Source organism: Mus caroli, unplaced genomic scaffold, assembly GCF_978045245.1.
Source record: "Mus caroli unplaced genomic scaffold, Mus_caroli_1 scaffold_5, whole genome shotgun sequence".
In the NCBI taxonomy this organism is placed as follows: Eukaryota; Metazoa; Chordata; class Mammalia; order Rodentia; family Muridae; genus Mus; species Mus caroli.
Window position 1 is genome coordinate 22,784,360 of NW_028227260.1, and position 18,001 is coordinate 22,802,360.

At 35.2% G+C, this 18,001-nt stretch overlaps 1 protein-coding gene across 2 annotated transcripts in view; it reads right to left on the reverse strand.

Annotated features, from left to right (window-relative positions):
- Positions 1-18,001, reverse strand: part of Htr2c (5-hydroxytryptamine receptor 2C) — a 254,132-nt gene that overhangs the window by 14,968 nt on the left and 221,163 nt on the right. For both annotated transcript variants that reach the window (XM_021153505.2, XM_085837982.1), the window contains one exon: positions 15,877-16,077. In XM_021153505.2, the coding sequence (XP_021009164.1) occupies positions 15,877-16,077 (201 nt within the window). The remainder of the gene's footprint in view (positions 1-15,876; positions 16,078-18,001) is intronic.

The following is an 18,001-nucleotide window of genomic DNA, read 5'->3' on the forward strand; positions in this document are numbered from 1 at the left end:
GCATGGTGATTCCACCAGAGGTTCTTTTATCCTTGAGAAGAGTTTTTGCTATCCTAGGTTTTTTGTTATTCTAGATGAATCTGCTGATTGCCCTTTCTAATTCGTTGAAGAATTGAGTTGGAATTTTGATGGGGATTGCATTGAATCTGTAGATTGCTTTTGGCAAGATAGACATTTTTACTATATTGATCCTGCCAATTCATGAGCATGGAAGATCTTTCCATCTTCTGAGATCTTCTTTAAATTATTTCTTCAGAGACATGAAGTTCTTATCATACAGATCTTTCACTTCCTTAGTTAGAGTCACACCAAGGTATTTTATATTATTAGTGACTATTGAGAAGGGTGTTGTATCCCTAATTCCTTTCTCAGCGTATTTATCCTTTGTGTAGAGAAAGGCCATTGATTTGTTTGAGTTAATTTTATATCCAGCTACTTCACCGAAGCTGTTTAACAGGTTTAGGAGTTCTCTGGTGGAATTTTTAGGGTCACTTATATATACTATCATATCATCTGCAAAAAGTGATACTTTGACTTCTTCCTTTCCAGTTTGTATCCCCTTGATCTCCTTTTGTTGTCGAATTACTCTGGCTAGGACTTCAAGTACTATGTTGAAGAGGTAGGGAGAAAGTGGGCAGCTTTGTCTAGTCCCTGATTTTAGTGGGATTGCTTCCAGCTTCTCACCATTTACTTTGATGTTGGCTACTTGTTTGCTATAGATTGCTTTTATCATGTTTAGGTATGGGCCTTGAATTCCTGATCTTTCCAAGACTTTTATCATGAATGGGTGTTGGATCTTGTCAAATGCTTTCTCAGCATCAAACGAGATGATCATGTGGGTTTTGTCTTTGAGTTTGTTTATATAATGGATTATGTTGATGGATTTCCATATATTGAACCATCCCTGCATCCCTGGAATAAAACCTACTTGGTCAGGATGGATGATTGTTTTGATGTGTTCTTGGATTCTGTTAGCGATAATTTTATTGAGTTTTTTGCATCAATATTCATAAGGGAAATTGGTCTGAAGTTCTCTATCTTTGTTGGGTCTTTCTGTGGTTTAGGTATCAGAGTAATTGTGGCTTCATGGAATGAATTGGGTAGAGTACCTTCTGCTTCTATTTTGTGGAATAGTTTGTGAAGAAGTGGAATTAGATCTTCTTTGAAGGTCTGATAGAACTCTGCACTAAACCCATATGGTCATGGGCTTTTCTTGGTTGGGAGACTATTAATGACTACTTCTATTTCTTTAGGGGATATAGGACTGTTCACATCATTAAACTGATCCTGATTTAACTTTGGTACCTGGTATCTGTCTAGAAATTTGTCCATTTCATCCAGGTTTTCCAGTTTTGTTGAGTATAGCCTTTAGTGGAAGGATCTGATGGTATTTTGGATTTCTTCAGGGTCTATTGTGATGTCTCCCTTTTCATTTCTGATTTTGTTAATTAGGATGCTTTCCCTGTACCCTCTAGTGAGTCTGGCTAAGGGTTTATCTTATCTCGTTGATTTTCTCAAAGAACCAGCTCCTCATTTGGTTGATTCTGTGAATAGTTCTTCCTTTTCCACTTGGTTGATTTTGCCCCTGAGTTTGATTATTTCCTGCTGTCTACTTCTCTTGGGTGAAGTTGCTTCCTTTTGTTCTAGAGCTTCTAGGTGTGCCTCAGAGATATGGACACAGGGGAAAAATTCCTGAATAGAACAGCAATGGCTTGTACTGTAAGATTGAGAATCGACAAATGAGACCTCATAAAATTGCAAAGCTTCTGTAAAGCAAAAGACACAGTCAGTAAGACAAAAATGCCACCAACAGATTGGGAAAGGATCTTTACCTATCCTAAATCAGATAGGGGACTAATATCCAATTTATATAAAGAACTCAAGAAGGTAGACTCCAGAAAATCAAATAACCTCATTAAAAAATGGGGCTCAGAACTGAACAAAGAATTCTCACCCGAGGAATACCGAATGGCAGAGAAGCACCTGAAAAAATGTTCAACATCCTTAATCATCAGGGAAATGCAAATCAAAACAACCCTGAGATTCCACCTCACACCAGTCAGAATGGCTAAGATCAAAAATTCAGGTGACAGCAGATGCTGGCGAGGATGTGGAGAAAGAGGAACACTCCTCCATTGTTGGTGGGATTGCAAGCTTGTACAACCACTCTGGAAATCAGTCTGGTGGTTCCTCAGAAAATTGGACATAGTACTACCGGAGAATCCTGCAATACCTCTCCTGGGTATATATTCAGAAGATTTTCCAACTGGTAAGAAGGACACATGCTCCACTATGTTCATAGCAGCCTTATTTATAATAGCCAGAAACTGGAAAAAACCCAGATGCCCCTCAACAGAGGAATGGATACAGAAAATGTGGTACATTTACACAATGGAGTACTACTCAGCTATTAAAAAGAATGAATTTATAAAATTCCTAGGCAAATGGATGGACCTGGAGGGCATTATCCTGAGTGAGGTAACCCAATCATAAAAGAACTCACATGATATATACTCACTGACAAGCAGATATTAGCCCAGAAACTTAGAAGACCCAAGACACAAGATACAATTTGAAAAACACGTGAAACTCAAGAAGAACGAAGACCAAAGTGTGGGCACTTTGCATCTTCTTAGATTGGGAATAAAACACCCATGGAAGGAGTTACAGAGAGAAAGTTTGGAGCTGAGAAGAAAGGATGAACCATCTAGAGACTGCCATACCCCGGGACCATCCCATAATCAGCCTCCAAACTCTGACACCATTACATACACTAGCAAGATTTTGCTGAAAGGACCCTGATATAGCTGTCTCTTGTGAGGCTATGCCAGGGCCTAGCAAACACAGAAGTGGATGCTCACAGTCAGCTATTGGATGGATCACAGGGCCCCCAATGGAGGAGCTAGAGAAAGTACCCAAGGAGCTAAAGGGATCTGCAATCCTATAGGTGGAACAACAATATGAACTAACCAGTACCCCAGAGCTCATGTCTCTACCTGCATATGTATCAGAAGATGGCCTAGTTGGCCATCAGTGGAAAGAGAGTTACACTGGTCTTGCAAACTTTATATGCCTTAGTACAGGGGAACCCCAGGGCCAAGAAGTCGTAGTCGGTGGGTAGGGGAGTGGGGGGAGTGTATGGGGGACTTTTGGGATAGCGTTGGAAATGTAAATGAATAAAATACCTAATAAAAATAAAAAATAAAAAATAAATTTGAAAATAATTTATTGCAACGTAGCATGAATTGCAACCTTGGCTTCAGGAAGGAGAGTAGTCAGTAGATAATAGCATACCAGTCTAAAATATAAGTAACACCCTGGAACTGAAAATAATTTAGACTCTTAGTGATGCTCTAGAAAATTAAAAAGTTAATATAACAGGGTTAATTCACATTATCCCCCCAAATTTTTAATGACATAAAGACAAAAGAATGGAAAATTTAAAACCATCAAGTAATATGTCTGAATGCAAAATGAGATGCACAAACTTGAAAGCATTGTTTGAGATGGGAAAAGAAAGGAACCTGAACTTTTGGGCAGGACTATAAGAGATTTTCAATAACAAAAAGGGAAAATAGATTACAAAATTTAATATAATTTTTAGTAACTGGTGAAGCAATAGCAAGAAATTTATCAGACACATGAATAATGTTTTAGAACAAGAGGGAAAATGGGGTATGAATATGCCAGAGAAAATAATGACATCAATTGGCTCAATTTGATGAGAAAGTATGCATCTCTAGATATTTGTAGCTCAGCAAACATTTAACAGGTCAAATTCAAAAGGAACAGCTAAATCCACAGGGAATTATTTACAAATATGAATTTAAAATGCTAAGAAGTGACAAGTGGAAAAAATGACAACTCTAATGAAAAGCCACAAAGATGGAAGATAATATAATAATATGACAATAAACATCTCTCCAGAGAACTAAGGAAAACCTCAGCTAATGAACCTGCACCTGTCAAGTCAGAGTTTTATCTAAATGGACATACTTTTTATAAATAAAAGTAAAATTTAAGACTTTTTTTTCAGATCAACTAAAGTTCACTACAGACTTTCCTTAAAAAAAAAATGGTAAAACGATTGCTTAAGGTTTATGGAATTGATATCAGGAGGCAGTTTTTGTTTTATCCTTATTTCTTGAAATATAAATGAAGCTGTGAATTACAAATAATTTGCAGTTTTATCTATAACATAGCAATAGTACATATGATCACTCTAGATTTTTAAATTTCATACACTTCTGAATTCTAGAGTGGAAAAACAGTGCATTATTAGAACTATTATATTCTAGAGCATGCTAAAAAATAAAGATCTAGAAACCAAGAAAACTGAGCAGAAGTGTCAGTTGTGACACAGTATGAGGAAAACTGTCAATAGTATTCTTAAAATAAATAGTATTATATTGGGTAGCAATATCTAGATCTTCAAATAAAGTTATTCAACTCAAAGAAGCAGAAAGTAGAATCAATAAGTAATAAAAATAAAAAGTTAATGGTAATAGATTAAGAGTGCTAGCAGAGCTTGATATAAAGAAACCAAAATCTCAAAGTCCACTTTTTAATATGAATGAAAGGAAATCAGTATCATTTAAAAGATATCAATTTCAATAGAAGAGCAACCAGAGGAAGAATAAGCAGAAATTTTAATGTTTATAATATTCAATACAACTGAAAGCCACTAGATGACAAAATAACTAATTTTAGAGGTCAGGAACTTTAATGATATTTATTTAGGGAATAACATCATGAAAAACAAAAAATACAAAGGCTGACATGTATGAAATAATATTAAACGGAGCAACTATTATGTTTCTAGAAAGGAATGATCAACAAATATATTTTAAAAAATGATGGTTAACAATTTCACAAGTTGCTGAAACAAATCTCAACCTGGACTTCTCTGAAGGTAAACGAATTCTGAACACCAGAGCAAGGTATCACACCAGGACAAATGTTTTTCTGCTTTTAAAATAAAAGAGCGTGTGTGTCTGTCTGTCTGTCTCTCTCTCTGTGTATGTGTGTTTGTGTGTGTGTGTGTGTGTGTGTGAGAGAGAGAGAGAGAGAGAGAGAGAGAGAGAGACATGAGAGAGACTTGTCTGGAATGCCATGAGTTCTTAGTTTAAGCCTCACCAATACAAAAATCAGCTTAAACGATGATGTAATAAAAATTTGAAATCAAGCAAAGGCATATTGCATGCAGAGGAAAAAATATGAATATTTTCTCACATTACCAGGAAACATGACATCGCCACAATACAAGATCCAAAAACTGGACAAAGAATAATGGTTGATCAACAAACTTTCTTTTTCCAAAATTGAAGGTGAGATGAAACATTTTTTATTACATACAAAGAAAATTCAGTGTGAAAGATGCTTAAATAAGTCTTTGAGAACAAAAAGCAGGATATGAGCAAGAATCAGTGACAAATCCATAAGCTATATGTAAATGTAAGATTAAATGTGATATAGCAGCTGGACTTGATGGTGCATGTCTAGAATCCCAATATTCAGAAAACAGACTTAGGGTAATCACAAATTCAGGCCCAGTCTGCATACATAGTGAATTTCTAGGTAGCTACATAGGGAGGCCCCACTCTCCTCTCCCCTTTTGTGTGTGTGTGTGTCACTGTCTGTATGTATGCATGTACACATTACACACTTTACACACAAATAATGGGGATGGTTAAATGTGACTCTAGTCTTATAAATTTACTGTATTTCTTATTCTGGGAAATAACTATCAAGGAATTGGGATCGAAAAATCAATACCAGAGTTCCAAAGAAGTTTATTGTCCTGGAGGCAGAGGCAGGTGGGTCTCTGTGAGTTTGCAATTAGCTTCCGATACATAGCAAGAGAAGCAGGAGGAGGAGGAGGAGGAGGAAGGAGCAGGAGGAGGAGAAGGAGGAGAAGGTGAAGAAGAAGAAGGGAAGAAGAAGAAGAAGAAGAAGAAGAAGAAGAAGAAGAAGAAGAAGAAGAAGAAGAAGAAGAAGAAGAAGAAGAAGAAGAAGAGGAAGAAGAAGAAGAAGAGGAAGAAGAAGAGGAAGAGAGGAAGTGAGGAAGTGAGGAAGTGAGGAGGAGAAGGGGAGGAAAGGGCATATTAATATTAATAATAGTAAAGTGGTTACTGGAAAAAAAAACAGTGCAGGAGTGCCTTCTATGAAAATCGCTGAGCTAGGATTTCAAAAAGTTTTTTTTCTTCTTAGTAAAAGCAGGAGAAAACCTTGAAAAACTAGAATTATCACTTTAGGGCTATACAAAGTAATCAAAGAGTAGTAATGACAGAGGAAATTGTGATTCAAGAAAAAATGCCTTATTATTGGCAAGCATCAAGCCTTTTACCATCGTCTGCTATTCAGATCAATGGTAGCCTGGAATAATAACAGCTGATGGTTCTGATACAATGGTAGAAAATGGAGTAGATCATTCAAATCCAGGAATTCAGATATATAGCTATCTGTCATGCCTGGTGTTGTCCTCGAAGACCGACTGAAATCAATGTTTTGTTGCTGTTGGATTTCAATAGGTTACCTAGTTCTAAAAGGCTCTCTTCAAGGGACATTTCTGGCAACTGGTCTAACAATGCAATTGCCTGAGGCGATAAGTGACACTTGTATGTGGATGTAATAAGCAAAAAGAAACTGGGGAGAAGCTGAGAAATAGTTATTGCATAAAGACTTGCCAAGTTCTAACATAGTTTCCATACTTCAGATCTCTCTAAGTATGCATTCAGTCATAAAGTTGTACTTTGTAAGAACAGGTGGCCCTAAGCTTCCAGTTCTTGCTGACCCAGAGGCACTGTGCAGGGCGAATATAAAGTCCACAAGAGATTTATCCTCTAGTTAAATGCTGAAGAAGTATCCCAACAATAACATGGACCCTGGCAAGGAAGTGGATTGATTGTTTCCAGGCAGGAAACTAATATCTACCTAATTACGAGCTGACCACTAAACTAATGAGGCACAGACTTCAATGACAAAGAGCATATCCTTTGTGCCATTCCTTCAGAAATGTCCCAAAACTAACAAATATTACAATAAAACATGGAAACAGCAAATCCTAGGGAATAGGGAGAATCTAAGTTCCAACAAGCCAAAGGTAGCAATAAAAAAATCCTAATCCAAAAACAAACATGTAGCCAAGGCATAATAAATGAGCCAGTGAAATCTTTCTCTGGGAGACTAGATATTGAACAGATCAAATAAAGACTTTAATTAAGTTATTTTTAAAATATTCAGCTAATTCAACACAAGAATTAAATATGCTCATAGAGCAGAATATTATTCATATAAATAATAATAAAGTAAAGCATAGCCAACTTAGTTCTCAGAAATACTACTAAAACTTACAACAAACAATGAAGGGTCAGTGAGAAGGTTCTTGTCTAAGCATACCCAGATGTCTTAGAGTCCATCCTAATCACTGAGGAAAATGTCTCTAGAAATAGGCACGAAGCACAAAAGGAACATTTAGTCAAGAAAGTTACTACTGCTTAAAATGAAGAATGAGATTCTGTAGTGTCTGAATAATACACATTTTATTCTTCCTAACTCTTAGTTCAATGAGACAGGCAGTCTCTCCTTGACATGATACAACCAGTGCACAAGGGTTTTCCATATCACTAAATTGAGCCTGATGCAGGTTTCAAGGAGTGGCAGGACACTAGCAATTTTTTCTATCCTGTCAAGGAAACTATTATCTGGTGAATATAGTTGATAGGCAGGGACTCCACTCTACTGCTCATGCTCCACTCATACAATGGAAGTTCTATTTTCTGTATGCTGATGTTGAAAATGCAGAGTCCTAAATTGCTATTTTTACAAACTATAAAGCAGTGGTTCCAGCAATGGAGAAGCAAGCCAAAAGACTGTTTTACCAAGCTTTCAGACACTACTGTACATTTATCATTAAGAAAACCCTGTGGCTATGCCAGTGTCTGGCAAATATAGAAGTGGATGCTCACAGTCATCTATTGGATGGAACACAGGGCTCCCAATGGAGGAGCTAGAGAAAGTACCCAAGGTGCTAGAGGGATCTGCAACCCTATAGGTGGAACAACAATATGAACTAACCAGTACTCCCAGAGCTCGTGTTTCTAGCTGCATATGTAGCAGAGGATGGCCTAGTTGGCCATCATTGGGAGGAGAGTCCCTTGGTTTTGCAAAGATTATATGTCCCAGTACAGGGGAAAAACAGGGCCAAGAAGTGGGAGTGGGTGGGTAGGGGAGCAGGGCAGGGAAGGGTATAGGGGACTTTCGGGATAGCATTTGAAATGTAATGAAGCAAACCCTGCTAGCATCCCTGTCCTTCCTAACTCCAGATCCAGAATTGTGACCCAGAATTTTTATCTTAGAAGATATTTGATAATAAAGAAAGTAGTTCTTAATCTCTTTTCTGAGAAAGTTACTTATTGTATTATAGTATGGAAAAGTTCAACACTGAAGACAATAAAAAAAAAATAGAGATACCTAACCAGGAAGAGGAAAACTCTACAATAGACCAGCTTAACCATGAGCAAGAGGGGAGAGTCATGAAGTAACAAGAGATGAAGGAAAGGAAGGAACAGAACAAGTATTTTTGAAATAATAGCTGAAATTTTCTCAAATTTATTAAAATCCAATTAGCTATAAAGTACAAGTTAGTCTTGCTACAATCCGTAGATCCAAAGAAGCTAACTAACAAGGATGGCCCAAAGTAGGTTGCTTGAATTTCACCGAGCAGGGGAAATAAAATCATAATAAAAATTAAACAAAACATTGGGGGGTAGATGGATAGAAGGAACTGGGTGGAAGAGAGGGTGAGGAGGAAAATGGGGTGGGGATCAAGTGTGAGGAGGATAGAAGCAAGAGAACTGGAATACATGGTGGGGGCATCTCTGGCACAAGCCATAAACCTAGCACAATAGAAACTCCCAGGGATCTATGAAGGTGGCCCTAACTAAGAAGATCCTTAACAATAGGGAATACAGAATCTGAACCGGCCACCTCCTGTAATCAGGCAACACTTCCAATGGAGGGATGGAGACATTAACCCCACACTGTATATATGTTGGGGGGGGGGCACAAAACTTTCAATCGACAATTTTTCCTGTCTACAAGATGTGCAGGAATAAAGAGGTAACAGAAATTGAGGGACTGGCCAACCAATGACTACTCCAACTTGAGACTCATGCCTTGAGAGAAAGCCCACCCCTAACACTATAATGATATTGTGCTATGCTTACAGATAGGAGCCTAGCATAACTGTCATCTGAGAGGCTTCAACCAGCAGCTGAAGGAAACAGATAAAAAGACCTACAGACAAACATTAGGTAGAGCATGGGGAATCTTATGGAAGAGGGGGAGAAAGGATTGAAAGAGCCAGAGAGGTCAAGGATACCATAAGAAAATCCACAGAATCAAGAAGCCTCAGGACATAGGGACTCTCAAGAGACTGAAGCCTCAACCAGAGAGCATACATATAACAATGGACCTAGGCCCCATAAGCATATATAACAGATGTGCAGCTTGATCTTCCTGTGGGTCCACTAACAATAGCAGCAGTATCTGTCTCTGACTCTGTTGCCTGTCTTTGGCTCCCTTTTCCCTAACTGAGCTGCCTCTTCTAGCCTCAATAGAAGATGATGCATCTAGTTCTACTGCAAATTGATGTGCCAAGGAAGTTTGATATCCATGAGTGGCCTCTCTTTTTCCTCAGAGAAAGGGAGGGGAGCCATGGGAGCAGTAAAGGTGCACAGAGGCTGGGGGGGGGGGCGGTTACTGGGAGAAAAGAAGGGAAGACGTTGTGATTGGGATGTTAAGTAATTGAATAAAATAATAAAAGTGTAGGAAATCAATCAACTGTAAATCATACAAATCCAGAGACCCATATAACTGTTTGTGGTGAACATATAAGATATTAAAGTGGTGAAAATATTTTCATAAGTAGAAGATTTTGATAATAGGAGAAAGAGTTAAAGGCCTTATCTCACAAGTCATCAGAGCCCCTAGGACTGGAGTTACAGGCAGTTTTTGAGCTATCATATAAGTACTAGGAACTAAACCTGGGTGCCCTGTAAGAGAATAACCTTGCTTAACCACTGAGCAATCACTCCATTCCTAACAATTTATTCCTGAATAAGTAATATATCAAAGCGAGAACTTAAAAGGTAATAGAAATACATCATTCTAAAACATATGACATACAACAAACTTAGTGGAAGAAGGAAGTTTATAACCATTGGTGCCTACACATAAATCAGATTAATTTTATAAATGTTATAGTAATCAAAACAGCATTATAATAGTATAAAATGGTCAGAAATATTAGTGGGACAATAGAAATTCTGAAAGTAAATATGTAGCTCCCCCAATGTATCTTTTGTAAAGGCAAAAAGAGTATTTATTAGTGAAAGAATATATTGTTTTGGGAAAATTGGATATTCAGTTATAGAAGAATGAAGTTAGCCTTTGTATAGCCATGTATAAAAATCAACTAATGGATTAACAAATTAAATACTATACATGAAACTATATTAAAAAAAACACAAGAGAATATTTTAGGATAATGAATTGAAGGAGTTTTTGGATAAGATGTTAAAGTAGAAATATTCAAATGGGTCTATATCAAATTTTATTTTAAAAAATTTCACAGTATAGCAAAGAGTCAACAGATTTAAGAGAAAACTTAGAGAATTCAATAAAATACTTTAAAAGTGTCCATCTGATTAGAGGTTAGTAACTAGAATGTACAAGGAACTCAAACACCTCAATAGCAACATTAGAAACCAGTAATTCCCAAATAACCCAGTTAAAACATTTCTGAAATATAGTCTTATAAAAAGCCAATCAGATATCTCATAACCAATTCTTCCTCACAAGGAAAATGCAAAGAAAAAGCCCCAATGAGATAGATTTAGGTGAATTCTAGAAAAGAAAAAAGAAAAAAAAAAACACTAGCAAGAGGTGATGAATAGGTGGAAAGAGGGGAAACTTTACACGTAGTTGCTGAGAATTTAAATTAGTATAGTCATTATGAAGAACAGTATTGAGTTTCCTCTAGAAATTAAACTAAATTAAATTAAAAATATGATGTCGAAATTCCATTACTGGGTATATGCCTGAACAAGACTAAATGAGTATATCAAAGAAACAGTTGTATTTCCATATTCTTTGCAACACTGCTTGTAATAGCCAAGAAATGGAAACAATGCATGCATATAAACTGATGAATGGGTACAGGGAATTTAATCTATGTACCTGATGGTACAATATCCAGCCATGTATCAGGATGCAGTCTTGTCATTTGCAAGAAAATAGATGGGACTGGAGATTATTGTGCTTATGAAATAAGTCAAGCATAGAAAGTCATAATCTCTTTCATATGCTGAACTTAAAAATTTTGACTTTACTATAGCTGAAAATAAAATAGAGAAAATGGGAGGGAATTATGGGAAAATGTTGACACAGTCACTGAAATGAAAAATTAATTAGTGGTTCAATGGTAGATTTGTTATTTCAAAAAGACAGAATTAGAAAATGCAGAGAGAGAGAGAGAGAGAGAGAGAGAGAGAGACTGAGAGACAACCAGAGAGATAAATAGAAATATCAACTGAGATAATGCATTCTAAAGAACAAAGGACTAAATAATGAAGAAAAATCAAGAAATTTCCAAATATGTGTGAGATGCAATCAAGTCTATCAGTGCATGCACAATTGGTGTTCCATAAAGAAGGATGCCAAAAAAAAAGTCAGGAAAAATATTTGAAGAAGTAGTGGCCAATTTTTTAACTAATTTGAAGCAAGTAAGTTTCTATACATCCTCAAAAGCACCATTAACTCCATTTAGACTAAAGTTAAAAGGGACTATGTATAGAGACCCAATAATAAAATGTAAGTTTACTAAGGCTGTGCAAAAATCTCAAAAGCAGAAGCAGAAGCAGAAGGAGCTCATCACATAAACAGAAATCTCAAGAACATTAAATAATCCTTTCAACTGACACTGAAATAAAAGTACAGTAACTTTTAAACTGAAATAATCTCAGCTACACAGTAGGTAAAGTAGTAAAAGTTGGCAATCAGACAAAATCACATGTTGATGATGGAGACATATTCACCAAATAAAACATTATAAATACTCATAGAATAATTAAGATAATTTAAAGGGAAGTAGATAATTGCAAAAACAATACTGAGATTCCACTACATAGCTTTCACTGACAAGTTGAATAAACAAAAAATGAAGGAGAAACTATAGGTCTTGATCTATGCTATAATACAGATAGACCTAACAGATATCTACAAATGTTCTACACATCTGCAAAATATATATTCTTCTTAAATACACAAAAATTTCCAAATAGAGTGTAAGTTAAAGCAGGAAATAATTCTTAATTACATTAAAAGGATTGAAAGTAGGCAAAGTATACTTTCAGATGAAGATGGAGTAAAGTAGGATTCAATAATGGAAAGGTAATGGGAATTTGCAAAACATGGGAATTAACTAGTAATTAGGCAACTCAGATCTATAAGTACAGTGAGTCAAAGTAGAAATCATAAGGTATTAAAAAGATGCTGAGAACAACAATATGAACTAACCAGTACCCCCCAGAGATCGTGTCTCTAGCTGCATATGTATCAGAAGATGGCCTAGTCGGCCATCAGTGGAAAGAGAGGCCCATTGGTCTTGCAAACTTTATATGCCTCAGTACAGGGGAACGCCAGGGCCAAGAGGTGGGGGTGGGTGGGTAGGGAAGTGGGGTGGGGGGAGGGCATGAGGGACTTTTGGGATAGCATTGGAAATGTAAATGAAGAAAATACCTAACTAAAAAAAAAAAAGATGCTGAGAAAAAGAAAATGAGAACATCCCATAACAAACTATGAGGCCCCATGAAAGCAGTGTTTACAAGAAAAGAAGGTAACTGTAATGTTTATATTTTAAAAGTCCTCAAATGAATAAACCAATTTTCCTTTAAAAGTAATGACTAGAAAGTAAGCCAAACCCAAAGAAGAGTCACTGAATAAAATTACTGTCAAAGGGTGAAATAAACCTACAGGAAATAGATAAAGAGCAAATAGCAATGGATTGGACAAGGGAAGTAAAGGAGAAAAATCAATGATTAAATTTGCTTCTTCTAGAAATTCAATAAACCTTACAGAGCATAGGCAAACTTAGAAAGAAAAGAGATAGCCAGTCTTAGCAAAGGATGATGTAAGATTTTTGCATTATAAACAGTAGATAAAACACAAAGTTCTTTATTTGAAAATGACTATTTATCAAAATAATATGAGGAACAAAATATTCCTATTCATTTGAAGTGATTAAATCAATAATCAAGACAACACACACACACACACAAACGCACATGATCTGCAGGTATGGAAGGCTACATGACTGTATTATTTACTTGTTCTAAACAAAGGTGAAATGCTAAAAATCTTCCAAAACCTGAAAAAAGATATGAAGATCATTTCAGATTAACTTTATGGACGTACACATAACCATCACACCAAAACTGAATACCAAAGAAAGCAAGATGACAAAGCAAATCTCTCTGGACAATTAGCATTAAAAGGTTAATTAAATCTTAAAAGAATTTAATGATGTAGAAATAAATCTATTACCAAATATAACTTACTTGAGGAATTCATGGTTCATCACAATTCAAAAACATATATAATCTAGTATACTATGAGAATAAAGGAGAAAGTATATCTAATAATCACCATACTAGACAGAAAAAATGATTTGAGAAAATTCCCACTAATTAGAAAATGTTACAGTAAATATAGAAGAAGGAAAGGGAACTTGCTGAATCTGATGAAAGATATAAAAGACCGGAACTACCGTACATCATTTGTATTGCTTCCCTTTGTTAGAGCCTTATAAATGCCAGACAAGCTTTTTACCACAGAAGCCACACCACTATGCAGTATTAAAATACTAATCAGAAAAGAAGGGAAATGCCTTCTACTTGCTCTTTCACTGGACACTACCTTACATGCCTTGTCAGGACAATAAAGCAAGACTAATAAAGATTTAAGACAAGGAATGGTCAAATGAATCTGTTATCATTTATAAGTGACATCATGGAGCATATATAGGAAATTGCATTAATCCTGTTAATAAACTGTTAAAAATATCAAATGAATTTAGCCAGATTTCTGGGCAAAGGATAAATATATAATATATTAGCTGTATTTATTTCTATATAAAATTGCCAACAAATAATTGGAAATAAACATTTTAAAACCAATGTTATTTACAATAAAAGCCAAAGAAATAAATGCCCAGAGATGTGTCTATGAAAGATAGATAAAAGATAAGATGAAAACAGTATAATAGAATTTAAACAAGTAAATATTAAATATTTGTGTGTACATATGGATATGTGTATGAATTACAAATCATACTTTTGTTAAGACTTTAGTATCTACATAGTTGATTTATAGATAAATTCAATTGTGCTTTTTAAAAAATAAGACATTTTAGATTAATAAGCTAATTTAAACCTTTATGAAAATGAAAAACATTTAGAGCACTATTAGTGATTTGGAAGACCACAGCTAACCAATATACTCTACTAAATAGCTATTTTTCTAATTCTGGAATTCTTAAACTATTTAGATTATTTATAGTAATGTAATTTTAGAAATAATTGGTTTTAATTTTACCATTGCTATCTGATTTTATATTATCAATCTATTTTCCATTTCTATCTTAATCTATTTTTCATTTACATTTTAATATATACTTTTGAATTTGTTTTATTAATCTACAATATTATTCTTTAAATTTGAAAATTAGTCATTTCTCTTACATTTTTTGAATGTACAAGTTATACTTTTTCATCTACTCTTGATGCAAAATAACATTTAATCTTAAAAATGTCATATTGGTATCTAACGACTTATATGCTGATTTATAAATGCAGAGAATGTCAACTGAACTTTATAAGTGCAATTTTGCATATATAGATTCATGGAATTCTGTGAGAAACTTCATGGCTTGTTATCTAACGGTGTATTGTAGATCACAGAATGATCTACAACAACTACAAGAAAACAATCTTAATAGTGATATAAATTGATTTGCTTGACTAATCCAGAGATAAAACTTTAGAAGATTAATGAAAAGTCAAGAAGCTATTTTCTCCATTTGAATGTTTTAAAGAAACATAAGGTTGAAGAGAAATTATTTCATGAGACAATATAAGTTCAAGTGTGTGAGAGAGGATTAGAAATGCTCTAACTTCATTCTAGTTACAGTTCTTGACTTTAATGTCAGTCAAGCACTGACAAAGATCTCAAGTATGTGAAATAACGTGATTGTTTATCTCTCTTTATTCTGAATCTTTAGAGGGGCAACAGCTGTCTTTTTGTTTGTTTAAGAATTCAAAACGTAATTAAAATTTGTGAGAAATCATAAATTTTGTTCAATTACAGAACAAATTTATATAAATTTACTTTATGGCAATTCAAATTGTATTATTATTTTCCATTGACAACTTGAGTATGAAGAATGTAAAAATAGTGGGGCAAATATTCTGAAAAGATCTTTCTTTTCATAGATTTCAATGTTTTATTTTTTAAATTTAGGCTTATTCTTATAGTTTTGTAATTGTCATAGCATCTTGTATCAGTGTTGCCAAAATCCACTGGTATATTAATGAAAAAATAATTTAGCTATACAACTGGTAAGCTTAGGTACCATATCCATATGCATTATAATACTTTCATTATTTTTAACCTAAATATCAGATATGTAGGTTAAGAATAATTACTCGACAACCGATCAAACGCAATGTTACCAGTCGACGTCTGTAGGTTGTTCACAGTACATAATCCGAAGGTATTGAGCATAGCCGCTGCAATTCTATGGCCAGGTATAATTACCTATTGATATTGCCCAAACGATGGCAATCTTCATGATGGCCTTAGTCCGCGAATTGAACCGGCTATGCTCAATAGGATTACGTATTGCTACATACCGGTCCAGCGATATGGCGCAGAGGTGCATGATGGACGCAGTTGAAAATAGCACATCTAGTGAAATCCAGACGGGGCACAAATATCTAGGTAAAGGCCAGACATAATCTGAAAGAGAACAAAAAGAAGAGAAAAGAACATGTTATCCAAATTGCACTGACCATACTTTTCCACTTTAGTCTACTTAGTAATTCCTCTGCACAATATTTTATTGGCAGTAAAATTCCAGAATTTTCCCCAGTGATGGTAGTATCAGTACCATAATTCCTTTGCATAACATAAAAGTAACAGCTTTAATGAGTAGAATTCCAAGGCATGTAGCAGTTTCACAGTATTATATAAGCATGACTTTCTTCTAGGTTTGGAACATTTCATTACTCCAGAAGAAAAACACAATCCACTAAGCAGTCAGCACCCCATTCATTACTTCCCAATCCCTGCTGGCAATCTCTAGTCTGTCTATTGTCATTACAGATTATTATACTTTGGACATTTCCTGTAATTGGAGTTAGTTTTTCACAGTGGGGCTGTTGATAAGTATGTTTGGAGACTCATTCATGTTCATCTACGTATTACCCTGCTCCTTTTAATAGTCAGTGAGGTAGTCTCACAATCTTTTTAATTTCCTTCATAGATTATTTAGTTTTCTATATAGCACTGAAGATAATTTTAGTTTATTGACCCTGTGCTCTGTAACTTTACCAAGCTCATTTATCATGTCTAATTTTTGTGTGTAGATTCCTCATGACTTTCTATACATATGATCACAAGTATTTTTGTCTCTTTTTTTCCCCAGTGTTCCCTCCATGTTCCACGTTCATTCCTCATCTCAATTATTTAACTTGTCATAGGGTATCATTTCCTAAACTTTTAAATGTTTTATTTTTATTTATGCTCAAGTGCACACACGTGTGCCACCAAAGACCAAAGAAAACCATTAGATCCTTTGGGACTTCGAGTTACAGGTATTTGCTGAGATGCTATTTGTTGTTGGGTGCTAAAATCTGAAATGACACTCTCTGAGAGAGTGTTAAGTATTCTTAAACCCAGAGCCAATTCTTTACCCCCTACTTGTTAATCTCCCAATTCCATTAGAAACATAGCCATGGGGCTGGTGAGATGGCTCAGTGGGTAAGAGCACCTGACTGCTCTTCCGAAGGTCCAGAGTTCAAATCCCAGCAACCACATGGTGGCTCACAACCATCCGTAACGAGATCTGGCGCCCTCTTCTGGAGTGTCTGAAGACTGCTACAGTGTACTTACATATAATAAATAAATCTTTAAAAATAAAAAAAAGAAACATATCCACTTATTTCTTCTTCTCAGTTCTCACTAAAACTCAAAATTTCAAAGAAATTTTGAATTTCAAAAATGGATATTTTTTATTCTATGCTTATCATTTTGCTAATTGGTGCAATTTTGCTTTTTTCTCTAGTTCCTTGAGGCATAATGATAGGTTAAAATTAGGCATCTTTGCTGTTCTGGTGTGTTTTTTATTTCACGTACTGTACTTTCTAACTCCCAAATGCTCTGTTTCTTGCAACATTGTTCTCCATTGCCCCTTGTCTCCTTTAGTTATTTGTTCACCTTTTCCTTTAGCATTTGGAATAATTTAAGTACTTGATTTAAATTGTTGATAACTCCATTCTTGGTCTTCCTGTTGTGGTCACCATCTGGGTTTTCTTTTGTTTTTGGTTTTCCACTTAATTTGGCCACCTTTACCTTTTCTGATTTTTATTTTTATTAATTAATTTATTTATGCATTTTTATGTAGGTGTGCCGATTTCTGGACTTATAAAAAGGTGAATAAGTAAATAAAGTTTAAAATAAAATCCCCCACCGCCAAAAACACCTAATTGCCAGAAGAGGGCATCAGATTCATTTATAGATGGCTGTGAGCCACTCTGTGGTTGGTGGGGATTGAACTCAGGACCTCTGGAAAAGCAGACAGTGCTCTTAACCGCTGAGCCATCTCTCCAGCCCTATGATTTTTATTTTAATGTATCTTACATATATGGGGAGATATTTAATT